Here is a 16,656-nt window from a genome sequence, read left to right on the forward strand (position 1 = left end):
CATGCCGTCTTTACATTCAAACAGACCCCCTCCCCCGTTCCCTTTGATCCTTTAATTCCCCTTCTCTCATATCTTTATAATATGTATATTCTAGCTGTGGTTTGAGTCGCATTTCCAATTTCGATTAAAAATAATGCAAATTAAAAAAAAAAAAACAGAAAATGTGCAGTATCTGAATGAGATTTAGTTTTAGTTTATTCGAGTTGTCTTTCTTTGAACCCTGGAACACAGTTGCGCCGCTCCGAAACATTGCCCATTCGTGTGCTCAGGGATGTGTAGAGCACATCCCTGGTGCTCAAGATAGAAATTATTTGTTTACAAAAGTTCAATAATTATTTCTAATTAATAAAAAATCTTTATTTTCTTTAAGTTTTCAGTTTCCATTATCAGCGGAACAGGAAATCATCGATATGGGGAAGTAACTCGTACTGTACACGTACTAACGGAAGTTTATCTGCAAAACCGAAAGTGGAAGAAGGGAAAATACAAGGAAGCATCTCTTCGTGGTTTTTTTTCACGATCTTCTTCATTTAAAATTGTTATGTACTCTTGGACATAACGAACGCGAAGTCTTGCATGCAGCTTGACCGACTTCAAAACCAAGAAGCAGAAGTGCTTATTTATAGTTAGCCTAGATAAAAACAGCTCGTCCTCGTCCTAGGTACAGCAGTCTGACATCACAAAGTGGTAAGTGGTACACGAAGTGTTTCAAAAACACTCCACGATTCAGAAGCGACTTCTGTTGAACGATCGTGTGATTTCAAAATTTCAAGTTGTTAAAAGCAGTGTCGGTTGAATCCGAGTATTGGGCTGGAGAGCCAAGGGTCGCAGGTTCCAGCCAAGCGACGGCACAAATCTTTATCACTATTCCTCGTCCTATTACTGCGAGTTATACTTAAATTTTATTTTGCATTAACAGCTTCTTTGGTCCATTTGTAAGGTTGTCACAATATATATACAAGTGAACATGTACATTGTAGGTGCATTTCACAAACAATTTACAATGAAGTTAGGTGATTCCTGATAGGTTAATTGTCTACAGTCCTGAGTGAAAAAGTGCCACTAAAGTGTCGGGTCTGTTTGTTTGGTCAGGAATATAATTTGTTCAGGTCTGGTGTTTCAACATCATGTCATATATATGTTTTGAGGTATCATGCTAAGAAATGAAAAAAACCCAACTTTTTTCTTTTCAATCTTTTGCAACATTAATATTGGCCATGGGTTAATTACTGGACATAGGTGCCTTTAAATTCCTTCCTTATATTTACATTTCTAAGTGTTTGAATACAATTGTTTTTTTTATCACATAATGAAATGCATAGTTGCAATATAGTAGAGAAGCCGCATGTTTTCATTAGGAAATTTGAATTTTCTGTTAGAGGGCCGGCATCCCTGATATTTCAGGGGTTACAATCATAGGGAAATTGAAGGCTCAGTGTGCCCAACTTTGTGGATGACAAGACTATATTGATCCTTTGATGTACATCAAAAGAACATGTTGGTCAGTTAATGCAAATATTGTCTGGCTTCAAAGTAATCTTCAAAGGACAGGTGTCAGCCTAGCAATTGGTCAGGTTTTTGTTTTAGTAGGAATTGATGGCTTCATGACAGACAGTAAACAATTGCAAACTACCCCGTTAATAGCCTGACTTATATAAATAAATTTTGTGATGAGGTTACTTGTGTTTTGCAAAAATTAATGTTGTTTTCATCGGTAGGTCTAAGATTAACAATATTGAGTTTTAGATATCACCAATGAGAATAACTTGACACAAGATGAGGACATTGATTTATTGATCTAACATTGCCAACAGGTATCAAAATGACGTTTAAATCCAGAATGGAATCAGCTTAGACTGAAAGTCCTTTGATCAGAAAGTTTTTTATGCATGAAAATCTATTTACTTACAGTTCCCTACACACATGTATCATAGGTGTCAATTTGGGAGATCTCCCTCATTCCACATTTCTAATAAGGTAGAAAGTTCGTAAAATGTGACTGAAACTGCTTTGCTTGCCTGTTATGTTCATTACACACACCCTGCGGTAATTAGGAGATCATTTGATCACAGGATGTCGATTTTGAGTTTTTAGGGATCGAGATTGGTAAATTTTGGTCAAAATGAGGGAGTTTTCCCTCTAATGAGGGAGGGTTGACAGCTATGATTTATACATATGTAACAGGAGAGGAAATGTAGGGCCAGACCAGTATACTCAAACTCCAGATTCTCCAAACTCTAACTGTGCAATATCAAATTTGCATGCAAACTGATTCTATTTCGGTTCCCATAAGTATATTCATGAGCTGTATGTGTGTACTGCATGACCAGCATATACTTTTATTGGAATTAATCCAGCACTTTATGTAAAAGGGAAAAATCATTCTTCCTTTTGGTAAAGCATATTGTTTCATTTACAAGAAAGAAATGAAGCTCTTTTTAATAATTAGGCAAAACAAAATTAGAAATGAATTTCATTTGTTTATAACGAACTGGAATCATTATCAATTGTCTAAACCTGATGCCTGTATTGACACTCCTTTTTCCCTCTGATTTCACCTTGGTATCAGAATCAAAACAATGGACATGACATCAGTGTGCTGAAGTATTGAAAACAATGAATAAATGTAGAAGTAAAGACGATCTGCTATCAAAATTAAAGGTGATCGTGTTTATATTTACAGGTTAATTAAAGGTGATCGTGTTTATATTTACAGGTCTATATGTAAATGATAACATTGTTTATAATAACAGGTAAATAAGGGTGATAACATTTGTATTTACAGGTATGTATGGGTGATATTTTATATAATTACAGGTAAGTTAGTGGTGATATTGTTAAAAATTAAAGATAAGAATTTACAGGTAAGTTAGAGGTGATATGGTTCATAATTAAAGAAAAGACTTTACAGTTAAGTTAAAGGTGATATCATGATATTGTTTATGTTTTCAGGTATGTAAAAGGTGAAAGCATGGGGAACCAAGAGTCCAAAGGTGACCAAAACCAACAGGACAGCCAGAAGGAAATATTTATACACACTTTCTCTGAAGATCTTTTGTCAGACCAGGTTGATGGTATAGTCTGCTTCACAGACAGAAACTGGTCCTCTGATAACCTCTGTTGTCAATTACTGGCGAAACATGGAGGAAATCAGTACGCTTCAGAACGACAAGCTATTAAACATGACAACAAGGACTGCCAGCCCGGAAATGTCTATGTTGGAGACAGCGGAATGTTACCGTGTAAAAAAGTCTTCTTTTGTGTTGTTACTGAAAATGAACTCACAGAAGGAAGTGGCCGCTATGATCAAAAAGCAGTTACCATGGTAACAAATATACTGGACAAAGCATCACGAGAGGAGTTTTTCTCCTTGGCAATAATCATAGAAGGAAGTAAGTAACATACAAAATATGTACTCCAACAATGTTAGAGGTTTTACACGGCGAAAAACTTTTGACAGGCGCCGCATCCTCTAAATGCCCATAGCTGATTTTCCCGATGCTGACTATCACATTTTCAAAGTTCGGATTATGAAAGAGGATAACGTGTTTACATACATTTAAATGGTCAAAAGGGTCCAATAAATATTCCTTTCCATAAATCCATGATTACATGAGAAAAATTTCATGTCAAAGACATAAATAATGAGTTTTTCCTCACTCGAAGCGAAGCCGACAGCATTTGCCATGATTTTTCCGGTTAATACAAAAATGGATTACATGTAATGTTTCACAAGCGGAATACAAACAAACTCCGTATCATTTCGTTCCGTTTGAAATCCCCCCTGATATTTTGTATTAATCCAGAAGCCATGTTTTAAATGTAGGTCAGAGATGTGCTACAACGACATGGACATGTATTTTGAGTGTTCTATTCCGTAATATAGTGCTTCTAGAATTAGTGCTTCGGAAATGAGAGGTCGCAGTCAGCAAAATCATATCCGATTGAAAAAAGGCCGTACAGCGGCCTCTCATGTTATGGGAGTAACAAAATATGGAGATAATGGTATATTAAATAGAGATTATCATTCAATGAGAAAGTGAATTATTTATAAAAAAAACAATGTTCTGCTACCAAGTGATATATTTTTACTGAGGATCTGCTTAGATTAATCACCCAGAAGGTTGGACATTTCTGGTTGTAAAAAGAAGCACATTTCTCCCAACCTTCACAGATGTGTCTTCCCTTTTAGCCGGGAAAGATCAGCTTGTCACCCCCTAGGGGGAGATAGCCTCGTGCCGATTAGCACGTGTTCAATTGTGACATCATTAAAATGCGTCATCCGTAATTGTCCTCGGTTTTCAACTGATCAAAATTTTCCACCTGAGAGAACACCATATTTGTAGGTCAGGGGAGTGACTAATCAACAAGCCGTACTGATCCAGACCAAAAAGTGGAGTATATAATAATTCTTGTTTGAAGATTTCCGGATCGCCTCTTTTTTGTTGATTAGTCACTCAATGTTAACATCACACCAACAATTCTGTCTTTGCGTATTGCAGAGTTATCTTCTCTTGGGAGCAGGTATTGATTGTTACGTCATTGGTTTGTGTGAGATAATTACGTCGTTTTCTCAAAAATTGATGACGAATGATTCTTTTTCTCTTATTGTTGAAGTGATGTCATACAATTGTTATGAATAGGGGAATCCCCCCTTCTCAACCCACCAGGGTATCTTACACCTAGAAAAGTGTGGATACACCTGTCGAGGGTAAGATAATCCCCTATCTCCCCCCTCTCCCCAGGGGATGAAATATTCTATCAATCAAAGGCTTTGTTGGTAAAATTTAAGAGAGCTAGTCTTGAGTTCATACAATCAAGAGTGCAGATCTTTACATGGCTGCTTGAAGCTGTTGGCATTTTCATATGATATTGAACTTATATTTATTACTAAACATTTCAGATGATGCTGGCCCCAACCCAACTTGCCTCATTCCTCTGATTTACTGTAAATTTCTACTGTTGTCATCAACTTTACAAGAAATCCATTTAGTTGCTCTGGACGAAGCATTGATTGACTTGATGCAGAAAGTGTTGCGAGAATCTCACCAGCTTTCTGTCAGCCAAGAATCAGTACCTGGTGATCAGGGTCCTAGAAACCGTTCTCCTCCAGATAATGAAAATTTAACTGCAGACACAAGGCAGGATACTTCAACACAAGATAAGCCTCCTGGGTCTGTGGAGAATGGCACAACTCAAGAATCTGCAGAAAACAGTGCCAGTGAGGAGGGTGGTGGTGTTGACGAAAGTTATGTAAACAATATAATGGGGATAGAAGATGTTAAAATTCAACCTTCCACTGACGATCCCAGGGATGAAGTTGATGAGACAGAGTTAGGGGCTGTGGGGGGGCTGTCTCCTGCTACACCAGAATTCACTCAGTACTGTTATTCCTCCAACTCTGATGATGGTTACGAAGATGATGATAAAATTACAAAAACAATGTTTAAAAGAGGAGATTCAACTATAAGCACTGCGAGCCAAGAAGACAATCTAGATTTTGTAAACATTCTGAACTCTGCCAGTGTTAAAAAGGGGATGAAACATTTAGCGCCGATTGTTGACCCTGTTTCTCCTGCTTCGCCTGCAAAAACCTTTGTGTGCTCCATCTGTATGGAGGAGAAAGGACCATTGTTGCTCAAAACACTTGACAAGTGTAGGCACATGTTTTGTAAAGAGTGCATTACAAAACATCTACAGATACAAGGAACATGTCCGATATGCAAGCACCGCTACTCTGATCCTCAAGGCAATCAGCCGGATGGTGTGATGTCATACTTCATTGCTGAAGACACAAACTTGGCTGGCTACGAAAGTGTTGGAACCATTGTTATAGAGTATGACATTCCTGATGGTATACAATCAGTAAGTATTGAATGTTTCATGGGTCTCATTCACCCCTGAAGACCCATTTGAGTTGAACTCATCCAATTCAATGGTTGAAATAGTTCATTATGAAATTTCAGGGGTGAGAGATTTAATAATAGAAATGCATGAAAACAATGCTGGTTTAGTGTAAAAACAAATTTGGTTGGTAGATAAAAGTTTGAAATCTATTATTATATCGGTGTTAAGGGTTCCCGCGACAGGATCAAAATCTGTAATTATGAAACTCTTTTTATCCACCATGACTATAGCTTTTATAAACCATATCCGAAAAGATGAGAGGGTGGGGGGGGNGTGATGTCATACTTCATTGCTGAAGACACAAACTTGGCTGGCTACGAAAGTGTTGGAACCATTGTTATAGAGTATGACATTCCTGATGGTATACAATCAGTAAGTATTGAATGTTTCATGGGTCTCATTCACCCCTGAAGACCCATAGGCGTCTTGCCTAGGATTTGAACCCTTGACCTAGGATTGTTATACTATCTATATAACATATCGAGTTACCTGGTCAACTAAAAGTGTACACGCCAAATTGTTGATAACATTTTTTACTCCATCTTTACAAGTTCTCAAAAAAGTCCCGCAAGGTATGGGATACTTATTAGAAATGATTTCTAAAAGCATTTTTAATAGTCATGCTGGAAAATGCGTTGTTACATTGTTTTGGCAGTGATATGGGGATCCTTAAATTATAACAAAGTTTCATTGGTTACTATTTTTGGCAGTGATATGGGGATCCTTAACTTATAACAAAGTTTCATTGGTTACAATGTTTTGGCAGTGATACAGGGATCCTTAACTTATAACAAAGTTTCATTGGTTACAATGTTTCGGCAGTGATATGGGGATCCTTAACTTATAACAAAGTTTCATTGGTTACAATTTGTTGGCAGTGATATGGGGATCCTTAACTTATAACAAAGTTTCATTGGTTACAATTTGTTGGCAGTGATATGGGGATCCTTAACTTATAACAAAGTTTCATTGGTTACAATGTTTTGGCAGTGATATGGGGATCCTTAACTGATAACAAAGTTTCATTGGTAACAATATTTTGGCAGTGATATGGGCATCCTTAACTTATAACAAAGTTTTATTGGTTACAATGTTTTGGCAGTGATATGGGGATCCTTAACTTATAACAAAGTTTCATTGGTTACAATGTTTTGGCAGTGATATGGGGATCCTTAACTAACAACAAAGTGTCATTGGTTACAATGTTTTGGCAGTGATATGGGGATCCTTAACTTACAACAGAGTGTCATTTGTTACAATGTTTTGGCAGTGATATGGGGATCCTTAACTAACAACAAAGTGTCATTGGTTACAATGTTTTGCCAGTGATATGGGGATCCTTAACTTATAACAAAGTTTCATTGGTTACAATGTTTTGGCAGTGATATGGAGATCCTTCACTTACAACAAAGTTTCATTGGGCAAGTTTTTTTTAGACCTTTATGAAAAACGTCACATAAATAAAACTGAAGAACATATTTAAATATAATGGAATTTCTATTTATGAAAGTGGAAAGAACAGAAAAACCTGCAACCACCTGTGTATTAAGACCACCTATTTATAGAGACCACATGTGTATTAAACCACCTGTGTATTAGGACCACCTATTTATAGAGACCACATGTGTATTAAGACCACTTATTTATAAGGACCACCTGTGTATTAAGACCACTTATTTGTAATGACCACCTGTGTATTAAGACCATATATTCATAAAGACCATCTGTGTATTAAGATCACTTGTGTATTAAGACTACCTTTTTGTCAGGACCACCTATGTATTAAGACTATTTATTTATAAAGACCACCTGTGTATTAAAACCACCTATTCATAAAGACCACCTGTGTATTAAGACCACCTATAAAACATCTGTGTATTAAGACCACCTATTTATAAAGACCACCTTTGTATTAAGATCACCTATTTATAAAGACCACCTTTGTATTAAGACCACCTATAAAGATCACCTTTGTATTAAGACCACCTATTTATAAAGATCACCTTTGTATTAAGATCACCTATTTATAAAGACCACCTGCTTAGCGCTACTTTTCTAAGAATATCCCAAATTGTGTTTCCTCTATTTAACGACGTGTTTTTAAAGACCATCTATTTATTTGGAGTATTTTACCCTCCTTATTTACGTTAGGTCTGGACTAAGATAGGTATATATATCAGATAACACGGACCATATAAGCCACTCTAATATTAGTATCCTGTACTCTAGGAATGCCATCCAAACCCAGGCCATGCTTACAAGGGGCTGCACCGGTCTGCCTTTCTGCCCGACAACCCAGATGGCCAAAGAATATTACTTCTGCTGCAAAAAGCCTTTGACAAGAAGCTCATCTTTACCGTAGGCACTTCAATCACTACCGGACGTGAAAATGTAACAACGTGGAATGATATCCATCACAAGACCAACATTAAGGGCGGAGCACAACGGTAGGTGTGAGAAGGAACAAATTACACAAAACTTAAAACCAAACACTACGTTGACATTGGGATCAATAATTTTTCTTATTAATAGATGGAGAAAAAATATCTCAAACTGCAGCAGGGATCAAAGATTTTTAGATTGTATCCTTTTTTTTAGCACATCTGGTCAAACGATGATTCTTCAGGTGTAGAGGTGTAAGGTAAAGAGAACAATATTACTTTATTTGCATATTTAAATGATTTTGACCTGTTCTTTTTTTATGGTCACAGGTGTGAGATGAATAACAGGTGAGCAATACGGGCCAATGGGGCCTCTTGTTATTATAAGGATTTAGTTTATTTTACAGGTTGTGGAAACAAGTCTCAATATTATACAAGGTTTTAGTTACAAAAGTTACACTGTAAATATACAGGAATTAACAGTATTTAACCCATTCACCCCTAAAATTTTATTGTTGGCTTTTCCAACCTTTTAATTGGAAGAGTTCAAATGCATCTCCAGGGGTGAATGAGTTACCTGTATATAAAATATAGGTAATTGATCATTGTACAATTGAGTTGTTCATTGTTAAAAGTTATAGATATATAGAATATGTAGATTTCTAAACCATTGCCAATTAATACTATAATTTCCCTTATGTAATTTGTTAAAGAGTCAAAACACGAACTTTTCCACAGATCAAAATTTTCACTTGTACAGTACTGAGGATTTTTCTTAACAGTTATAGGATGGGAAAATTTCCAAATTACAGTACGAAGGATTTTTATAAAACAGTATAGGACGAAAAAATTCCACTTAACACTACTAATAGTTTTTATAAAACAGTAATAGGATGGGAAAATTTCCACCTTACAGTGCTAAGGATTTTTTTAAAACAGTTGTTGTATGGGTAGAGAAACAACATTATATGCCACTGCTGCTACAAACTCATGACATCATAGCGTTGCTTCATAAGTTTTTATTTTGGCAATTCTGTTTCACCTGATGAAAAAGCAAGAGAATTTTAATACTGATTTGTCAAGACTCATACACTCATCAGGATGTTTAGCTCACCTGGCCCAAAGGGCCAAGTGAGCTTATGCCATGGCGCAGCGTCCATCGTCTGTCAACTTTTTCCTTTAAAACACTATTTGTCGTTAACGGCTCAGAGGATTTTGACCTGGAGCATCATCGGGTTCTCAGTTTTGTATAAATGGAGGGTATGGCCCCCATGGGGGCAGAGGGGTGGGGCCAAATAGGGGGAAAATAGGTAAATCTTCAAAAATCTTGTTCTTCTCAACTAATAGAAGGATTTTTATCAATTTTTTTTCTAGAGCATCTTTGGACAAAGGGGCCTTAAGTTTGTATAAATGGAAGGGCCCCCCTGGTGGCAGAGAGGTGGGGCCCAATAGGGGAAATGCAGTCTGAAGCATGCTTAGGGACAAAAGAATCAGTTTTGTATAAACTGAGGTGTGTGGGGCCACTTCTTTTTGGCAGATGGTTGGGGCTCATTAGGGAAATAGAGGAAAACGCCTTTTGTCCGTCGTCGTGCGTCCGTAAACAATTTACATTTTCGACTTCTTCTCCAAAACCCCTGAACCAATTACAATGAAATTTTGCAGGGACCTTCCATGGACAAAGGTCAACAAAAATCGTGGCCGGTTTAGTCCCAAGCCCCCAGGGGCCTGAGGGGCGGGGCCAAAAAGGGTCAAATTGACTAAAATTTCAAAAATCTTCTTCTCAAGACCCAGTTATGGTAGAATCAAATACTCTTCATATATGGAAGGGTCTTAAGGTGCTTTACCACAATTGTGAATTTCTTGACGCTAGGGTCTCACGTTTACCCCCTGGGGAAGGAGGGGGGGGGGGCAAAATTTATTATTGTTTATAATGNCAGAGAATCAGAGGTGCTAGTTTCAAATACTTTTTAGTCTGAAATCTGTATGCTAGATATTGAATAAGGTGGTTTTATTGTTTTTTGTCACTTTGAATGATATTTCTGTTCATGTTAAAAACAAAATGAACTCTGTGTATAAATATATCAGGTGACCGTTAAGGCCCGTGGGCCTCTTGTTTTAATTGTAGGGATTTTAATCAAACTTCTAATGCATCTTTGGGTAAAGTTGAAAACAGAGTATGTATGTGCCCTCCTCCCCCTCCAGGGGTCCAGACCATTCCCTGGAGGCTATCTCCCTGGGATATAACATGGAAAATCATTTTCTTGGTGTTTTACCCATCAAAACAGACTTACATGTAGTTCTTCTTGCAACTTTGCTTCTTGTACTTCTTTGATACACCTGTATGGTACTCAGCAGGTTTTTAAATGGAAAATAAAATACCAGGTGAGCTATTAAGGCCTTTTGTTTAATTGAGCAAAACAAATTTATGGAATGGGAAGATGGAATTTTTTTTTGAAATACTTTGAAAAGTTCTGAACACACCAAAATATCATCACAGTTTTCAATATGCAAATTAATTCTTCCAAACTAATCTGTATACATCCTTTTCAAATGAACTTCAAAATACCGGGTGAGCTGTATGTACAAAAATTTAAGTGTGACAGGTTTTAATTGTACATGGGATTAAGGTTGCCGTTTAGCTTCACACTAGAGGGAAATTTCCTGTAGTCAGAGGGAAGCTGGAGGGGGGATGCATGGTGGGAGGTGATGGAGGGGGATGGTGGGAGGTGCTGGGGGATGCATGGTGGGAGGTGCTGGAGGGGGATGGTGGGAGGTGCTGGGGGATGCATGGTGGGAGGTGCTGGCTCGATCACTTACTCTCTTTCCTGTTACATAAATCCTATCTGTATCACATACATGTTTGTACATTTATTCATAAGCAAGAAAAAACTGATGGAAATGAACAAGTGTATTTAAGTAACATATGCGTCAATTTCTGAAATCTCCAATGAGGGAGATCTCCCTCATTCCACATTTTCAACGAGGGAGAAAGTTGGTGAAATGCGTTAGATACTGCTTTGCTCAATTTATCTTTCCCTTTTTATGTATAAAAATAACTCATTCATTTGATTCAGACACACCTGTTATGATCATTAAATACACCCTGCAGCAATTAAGAGATCATTTGACCACAGGATGTAGATTTTAGGTTTATGTGAGTTTGGCCTTAAATAAGGGAGTTTTGAGGGAGATTGGTAAATTTTGGTCAAAATGAGGGAGTCTTCTTCCTAATGAGGGAGGGTTGACAGCTATAAAGTAATGGTGAGGATTGAATGAAATTTTGTATACATATGTATATCTTATTATATATTATGTTTCATTTTCTGTTTAAGGTTTGGCTATCCAGATCCTACGTATTTGAGAAGGGTTTATGATGAACTGATTGCCAAAGGAATAACGGAGGAGGAGTAAAATACATCTCACTACACCAACCTGTTATTCTGTATTCACTATTTTATCAAAGGAACATATAAATATATATCTCATATATTTAACTAATGGGACAAACACTCATAGTAAACATATACTTTTGTCTTTGCTTACGTTAAGTGCTAACATAATTGTTTTAATCGCAGAACTGGGCTTAGTAAGTTTAAACATTATTATATTTTTCATATTTTTTGCACATTAAACATACTACAGAACTTAGTATAAAGAGGATTAGAAAACAAGCTGAAAGCTGACACCAATTCCTCTCCTCTACTTTGTTAATTAATTGCTCCTCAATATGAAATACCCACATTTGTCTCTTGTAATGTACACAGTCACATTCCAGTAGATTATATACTATACATTTGTGTACAATTTATGTACTTTACAACAGTTGTGAAACAAGCTTATCAGTCGTATATAATTCACTCTTGTGGGCCCTGATGTGGAGGGGATCCTAGTGTGTGAGGAACCGGTAATACTTTGGGAAAACCCACATGGTCAGGCAGGTAGCTCAATACTTTTTCATGCCTATAAATAATAAATAAATAATAAATAATCTTTATTTAACATCATGAACATAGTTAACAACAAACATAAGCTCGGTAGAGCTTTTATTATGACGCCGCTATGGGAACAAATATTGTTTTCATGGTGGAGGAAAATCCACGAGAAAAAAAACCCACAGTGCCATCAGAGGGATAACAACTAACCCTATCAGACACAACTTTCTTTTTCTGCCATCACTGGGGATCGAACCAAAATTCTTTGGAGAGTGAGAGGTCTGAAGCTTATGCTTGATTGCACACATTAGAAATGGCTCTGTATGTTAGCAATCAGGGCTACCATTTAGGCACCCATAAGGCACTCAAGTAAGAGCTACAGAAAACCAATAGTTTCATCATGTAATGTGGGCAGTTGTCCTCTCCTATGTGACTGAGGCCCCCTTACAAGCTGTGTGTACTGAACCAGTCTGACAGTGTTGGACATCAATGTATATTGAGTTGCTTGCTGTTAAATCCTCAAGGGGTGGTTTGTATATAGGCCTTCTAGAGCTTTCCTGAAGCATATAAGACTCTTTTACGTCCAGGGGTGAAGGATAGGGAAATTTCACTCAAGGGGTTTTCAAATTTGCTAAGACCCAATGTTTATCACAGTTTTTTAATAATTTGAAAATCTCAAGAGTGGGATTTCAATATCCTACACTCCTCAGCATGACGTTTGAGTCTGTTTCAATTTCATTCTAGTTGTACCACAATTAGCTCAGGAACTATGAAAAAAACATGCTAATGTATTTTGACTCGCTACATTTTCCCCCTGCGCTTTTTGGATGAAGATCAAATTGGTTATTGAGATTAAGCATTACCCATTTCCCCGAATGAATTTTGTAAAGAAAAAATAATCCCATCTTTCTGCCTTATATTGTCAATATCTTACAGTTTTAAATTTATTCACATCACCATTCTCTACATTGTAATTTTCCCTTTTTCATGACGTCACATCACTGTAAACCTATTGAGACGTTATACAAGGGGAATAGGATGTAGGATAGAAATTTCTAGCACCTCATTTCTGCCCAGGGCAGCTCTTTGTCAAATACTGTAGATCATATTTGTGGTATAGGCTCAAAAACATTTTTGATTGGGCATCAGGATTGTCAAGAGATACCTGTACAACAGGGAAAAGAGTAGTGTGTTTCCGACGGGAATCGAACCCCCAGCGTGAAGCTAGAAGGCGAACATAATCCTATGTGCAATTAAAATCTGCTTTACACGTACAAAGTGTATATACATTTGTATGTGTAACTATTATACCACTACCACAGGTACCTACCATGTTTCTAGAGAGCTTCTAAGCATTATATATACATATTATCAGAAGTAATTTTGTTATGTATTTATAACAGTAGAGTACCTTATAATTTATTATTTTCATTTTCTTGCAGTTTTTTGTTTGTTTGTTGTATTTACTAAATGACTGAAACTTAAGCAAAAAGGGACTAACTTAGAAATCTGTATCACAGCTGACCAGAAATGGTTTGATAATATGAATAGGAATATCTTTGTGGGTAGCACATACTTTTATCCCACACTTCACAGGTACATTCCCGTTTTTGGTAGGGAAAAGTTTATAGAAACTATCACTCCTGTGTGATGTAGACAGAGATATCTCAACCAGAGGGTGAAATATTTTTTTAGGTTTGGCACGAGGCTTTGCCGAGTGCTAGAGTGATTGGTCATTGAGAGAAGAGACGACATCCTATGTTTTTGTTTATTGTTGGCTGTTCTGTAATTGTTCAATACATGTGTGTAAAAGTGATGATGTAATCGGTTTGGCAAAAAGTGCACAGGGTCACAGGTCATGTTGAAAGAAGTGCGTTGTCTGTGAAGCTTTCTAAAGATAATAATAATTTGATGTTCTTATATACCGTTTTATCACAACCTAGTTTGTAGGTCGTCTCAAAGCGGTTCACAAATTATTATCCGTGGTTATAGAGCCTTTGCAACCAGCCAATATCTTTTTAAACTCCATGGGGAGCATACAGCCGGTGCTGCCATTTCGGCACTCATAGCTAGCATTCAACAATTCTAGCACTGCCCAACCACATTCAAGAGGTGGTATCTACAAGTGTATTGATTTCTACATACACTGTATGTGTAAGTTGCAAATAGTCTCCTTCGTGCAAATCAGTTCAAATGTTTTTATTTTTCGTTTGACTTATAATGAGATTATTAGCAAGGTGTAGCTTAATTTTCATTATATTACACATTTCCATTTTGAAATGTATGTATTTGAATGTCCTTAACTTATTTTGCCTCTTTAGTTAAATATGCTTGTTAAGGTATTTATTTGGAAATGATCAATGGTGTGATGTGTTTAATTGGTAAAGTAAACAAATCATGCATGTAACAATTATAAATGTCAACCTGTATGGATGTACTTAGTCCCTCTCAGAGTTTCTGCTGATAGAGAAATGGACTGCATCAGTTTAGCTTGATTGCCCAAAGAGCTAGTGAAATGCCATGGCACAGTGTCTGTCGTCTGTTCTTCCATCCATCCATCCATCATTCATCAACTTTTCCTTTAAACCACTTCTAAGGAACGGAAAGTCCTAGTCATGATATTTGACTGATAGCTGCCTTGGTAAATCCAACTTGATGGAGCCCAACAAAGTTTGAAATGAATATGACCTCGATAAAATTTCAAGGTCACAGTTGTCAAATATGTTAAAAACTTCAAACGACTTCTTCTGAAGAACAAGATAGCATAGAATCTTAATATTTCTGCTGGTAGCCTCTTGGGATGGATCCCAACACATTTTGTGAATGAAACGACATCAACCTACTTTCAAGGTCACAGGGGTCTAATATTTCAAACACTTCAAACAAGTTCTTCTTAAGAACTAAGAGGTATAGACTTATCATATTTGGCAGGTAGTTTCTACAGATGGAACCTGACAAAGTCTGCCAGCGACAAAGATGACCTTGACCTCCTTTCAATGTCACAGTGGTGCAATATGTCAAAAACTGCAAATGATTTCTTTTAAAGAACTGAAATGCAAAGATTCGTAATATTTAATAAGTAGCTTCTTTGGATGGAGACAAACAAAATCTGTGAATGAAAATGACTGACTTACTATCAAGGTCACAGGGATAAAACATCAGTTAACATCTTTAAATTACTTTTTCTGAGTAACCAAAAGACTCAGATACTATTTGGCCAGAAGCATGATTGAATCAAGCGCTATCAATTGTGTGAAAACGAATGCCCCATTCTGATATTCAAGTTCATAGGGGTCAAATGTGCTTAAAAAACTATTTCTTCTCTAGAGTCCTGGAGTGATAATATTTGACCAGTGTTTAACAGAATGACCTTGACCCACTTTCCTTTTCAAATAATCAGTCAAATTGTATTAAAATTCTTAAACCACTTCTTCTCAATAACCAAGAGCCACTGGGCTATGATATTTGACATTAATGGCTACCAGGTTTGTTTAAAAGAATTACTTTGCTTGGATTTCAAGGTCACTGGGGCAAAATGTGTTAATATTGTAACAAGTTGTTTTAAATAACCAAGAGTAATAGTGTCCTAAAGCTTTATAAAGGCTAGTTAAGTATAATTATACCCCCTCAACGAAGTTAGGGGGGTATACTGGAATCGCTCTGTCTGGATGTCTGTCTGTCGTCCGCAGTAAACTCCTCCTTAATTAACAAGTGGATTTCATTGAAACTTTGCATGAATGATCTGTATCTTATGTAGTTGTGCACCGGCATTTTAATTTGGGATTTCGACCCTTTATGATGGAGTTATGCCCCTTTTTGCGAAATACTTGTCCGGATAACTCCTCCTTAATTAACTGGTGGATTTCATTGAAACTTTGCATGAATGATCAGTATCTTATGTAGATGTGCACCGGCATTTTAATTTGGGATTTTTACCCTTTTTGATGGAGTTATGCCCCTTTGTGCAAAATACTTGTCCGGAAAACTCCTCCTTAAATAACAGGTGAATTTCATTGGAACTTTGCATTAATGATCTGTATCTTATGTAGTTGTGCACCGGCATTTTAATTTGGGATTTCGACCCTTTTTGATGTAGTTATGCCCCTTTGTGCGAAATACTTGTCCGTGCAACTCCTGCTTAACTAACTGGTGGATTCCATTGGAACTTTGCATGAATGATCGGTATCTTATGTTGTTGCGCACTGGCATTTTAATTTGGGATTTCAACCCTTTTTGATGGAGCTATGCCCCTTTGTGCGAAAAACTTGTTTATTTTTTTGTTAATTTATTTTTTTTGTTTTTAATAAAATAGTGATTACCATAACTCATTACTGGTGGGAGACTATATTGATTTGCATAAGTAAGCATTTAGCGTACAGTTCTGGTTTATATAGGAGCGGGGGTATTAGTTAGCCTTTGGCTTACAGTTCTAGTAG

General features: G+C 36.8%; 1 protein-coding gene across 1 annotated transcript; it reads left to right on the plus strand.

Moving 5' to 3' along the window:
* The first annotated feature begins 462 nt into the window (after nucleotides 1-462).
* Nucleotides 463-14,186, plus strand: LOC110452185. The gene is made up of 5 exons (XM_021500555.1): nucleotides 463-687; nucleotides 2,953-3,392; nucleotides 4,904-5,865; nucleotides 8,137-8,354; nucleotides 11,621-14,186. The coding sequence occupies exons 2-5, from the start codon at nucleotides 2,972-2,974 to the stop codon at nucleotides 11,697-11,699; spliced, it is 1,680 nt and encodes a 559-aa protein (XP_021356230.1). The 5' UTR covers nucleotides 463-687; nucleotides 2,953-2,971; the 3' UTR covers nucleotides 11,700-14,186.
* The last annotated feature ends 2,470 nt before the right edge of the window (nucleotides 14,187-16,656 follow it).

This window comes from Mizuhopecten yessoensis, unplaced genomic scaffold, assembly GCF_002113885.1.
Source record: "Mizuhopecten yessoensis strain PY_sf001 unplaced genomic scaffold, ASM211388v2 scaffold6443, whole genome shotgun sequence".
In the NCBI taxonomy this organism is placed as follows: Eukaryota; Metazoa; Mollusca; class Bivalvia; order Pectinida; family Pectinidae; genus Mizuhopecten; species Mizuhopecten yessoensis.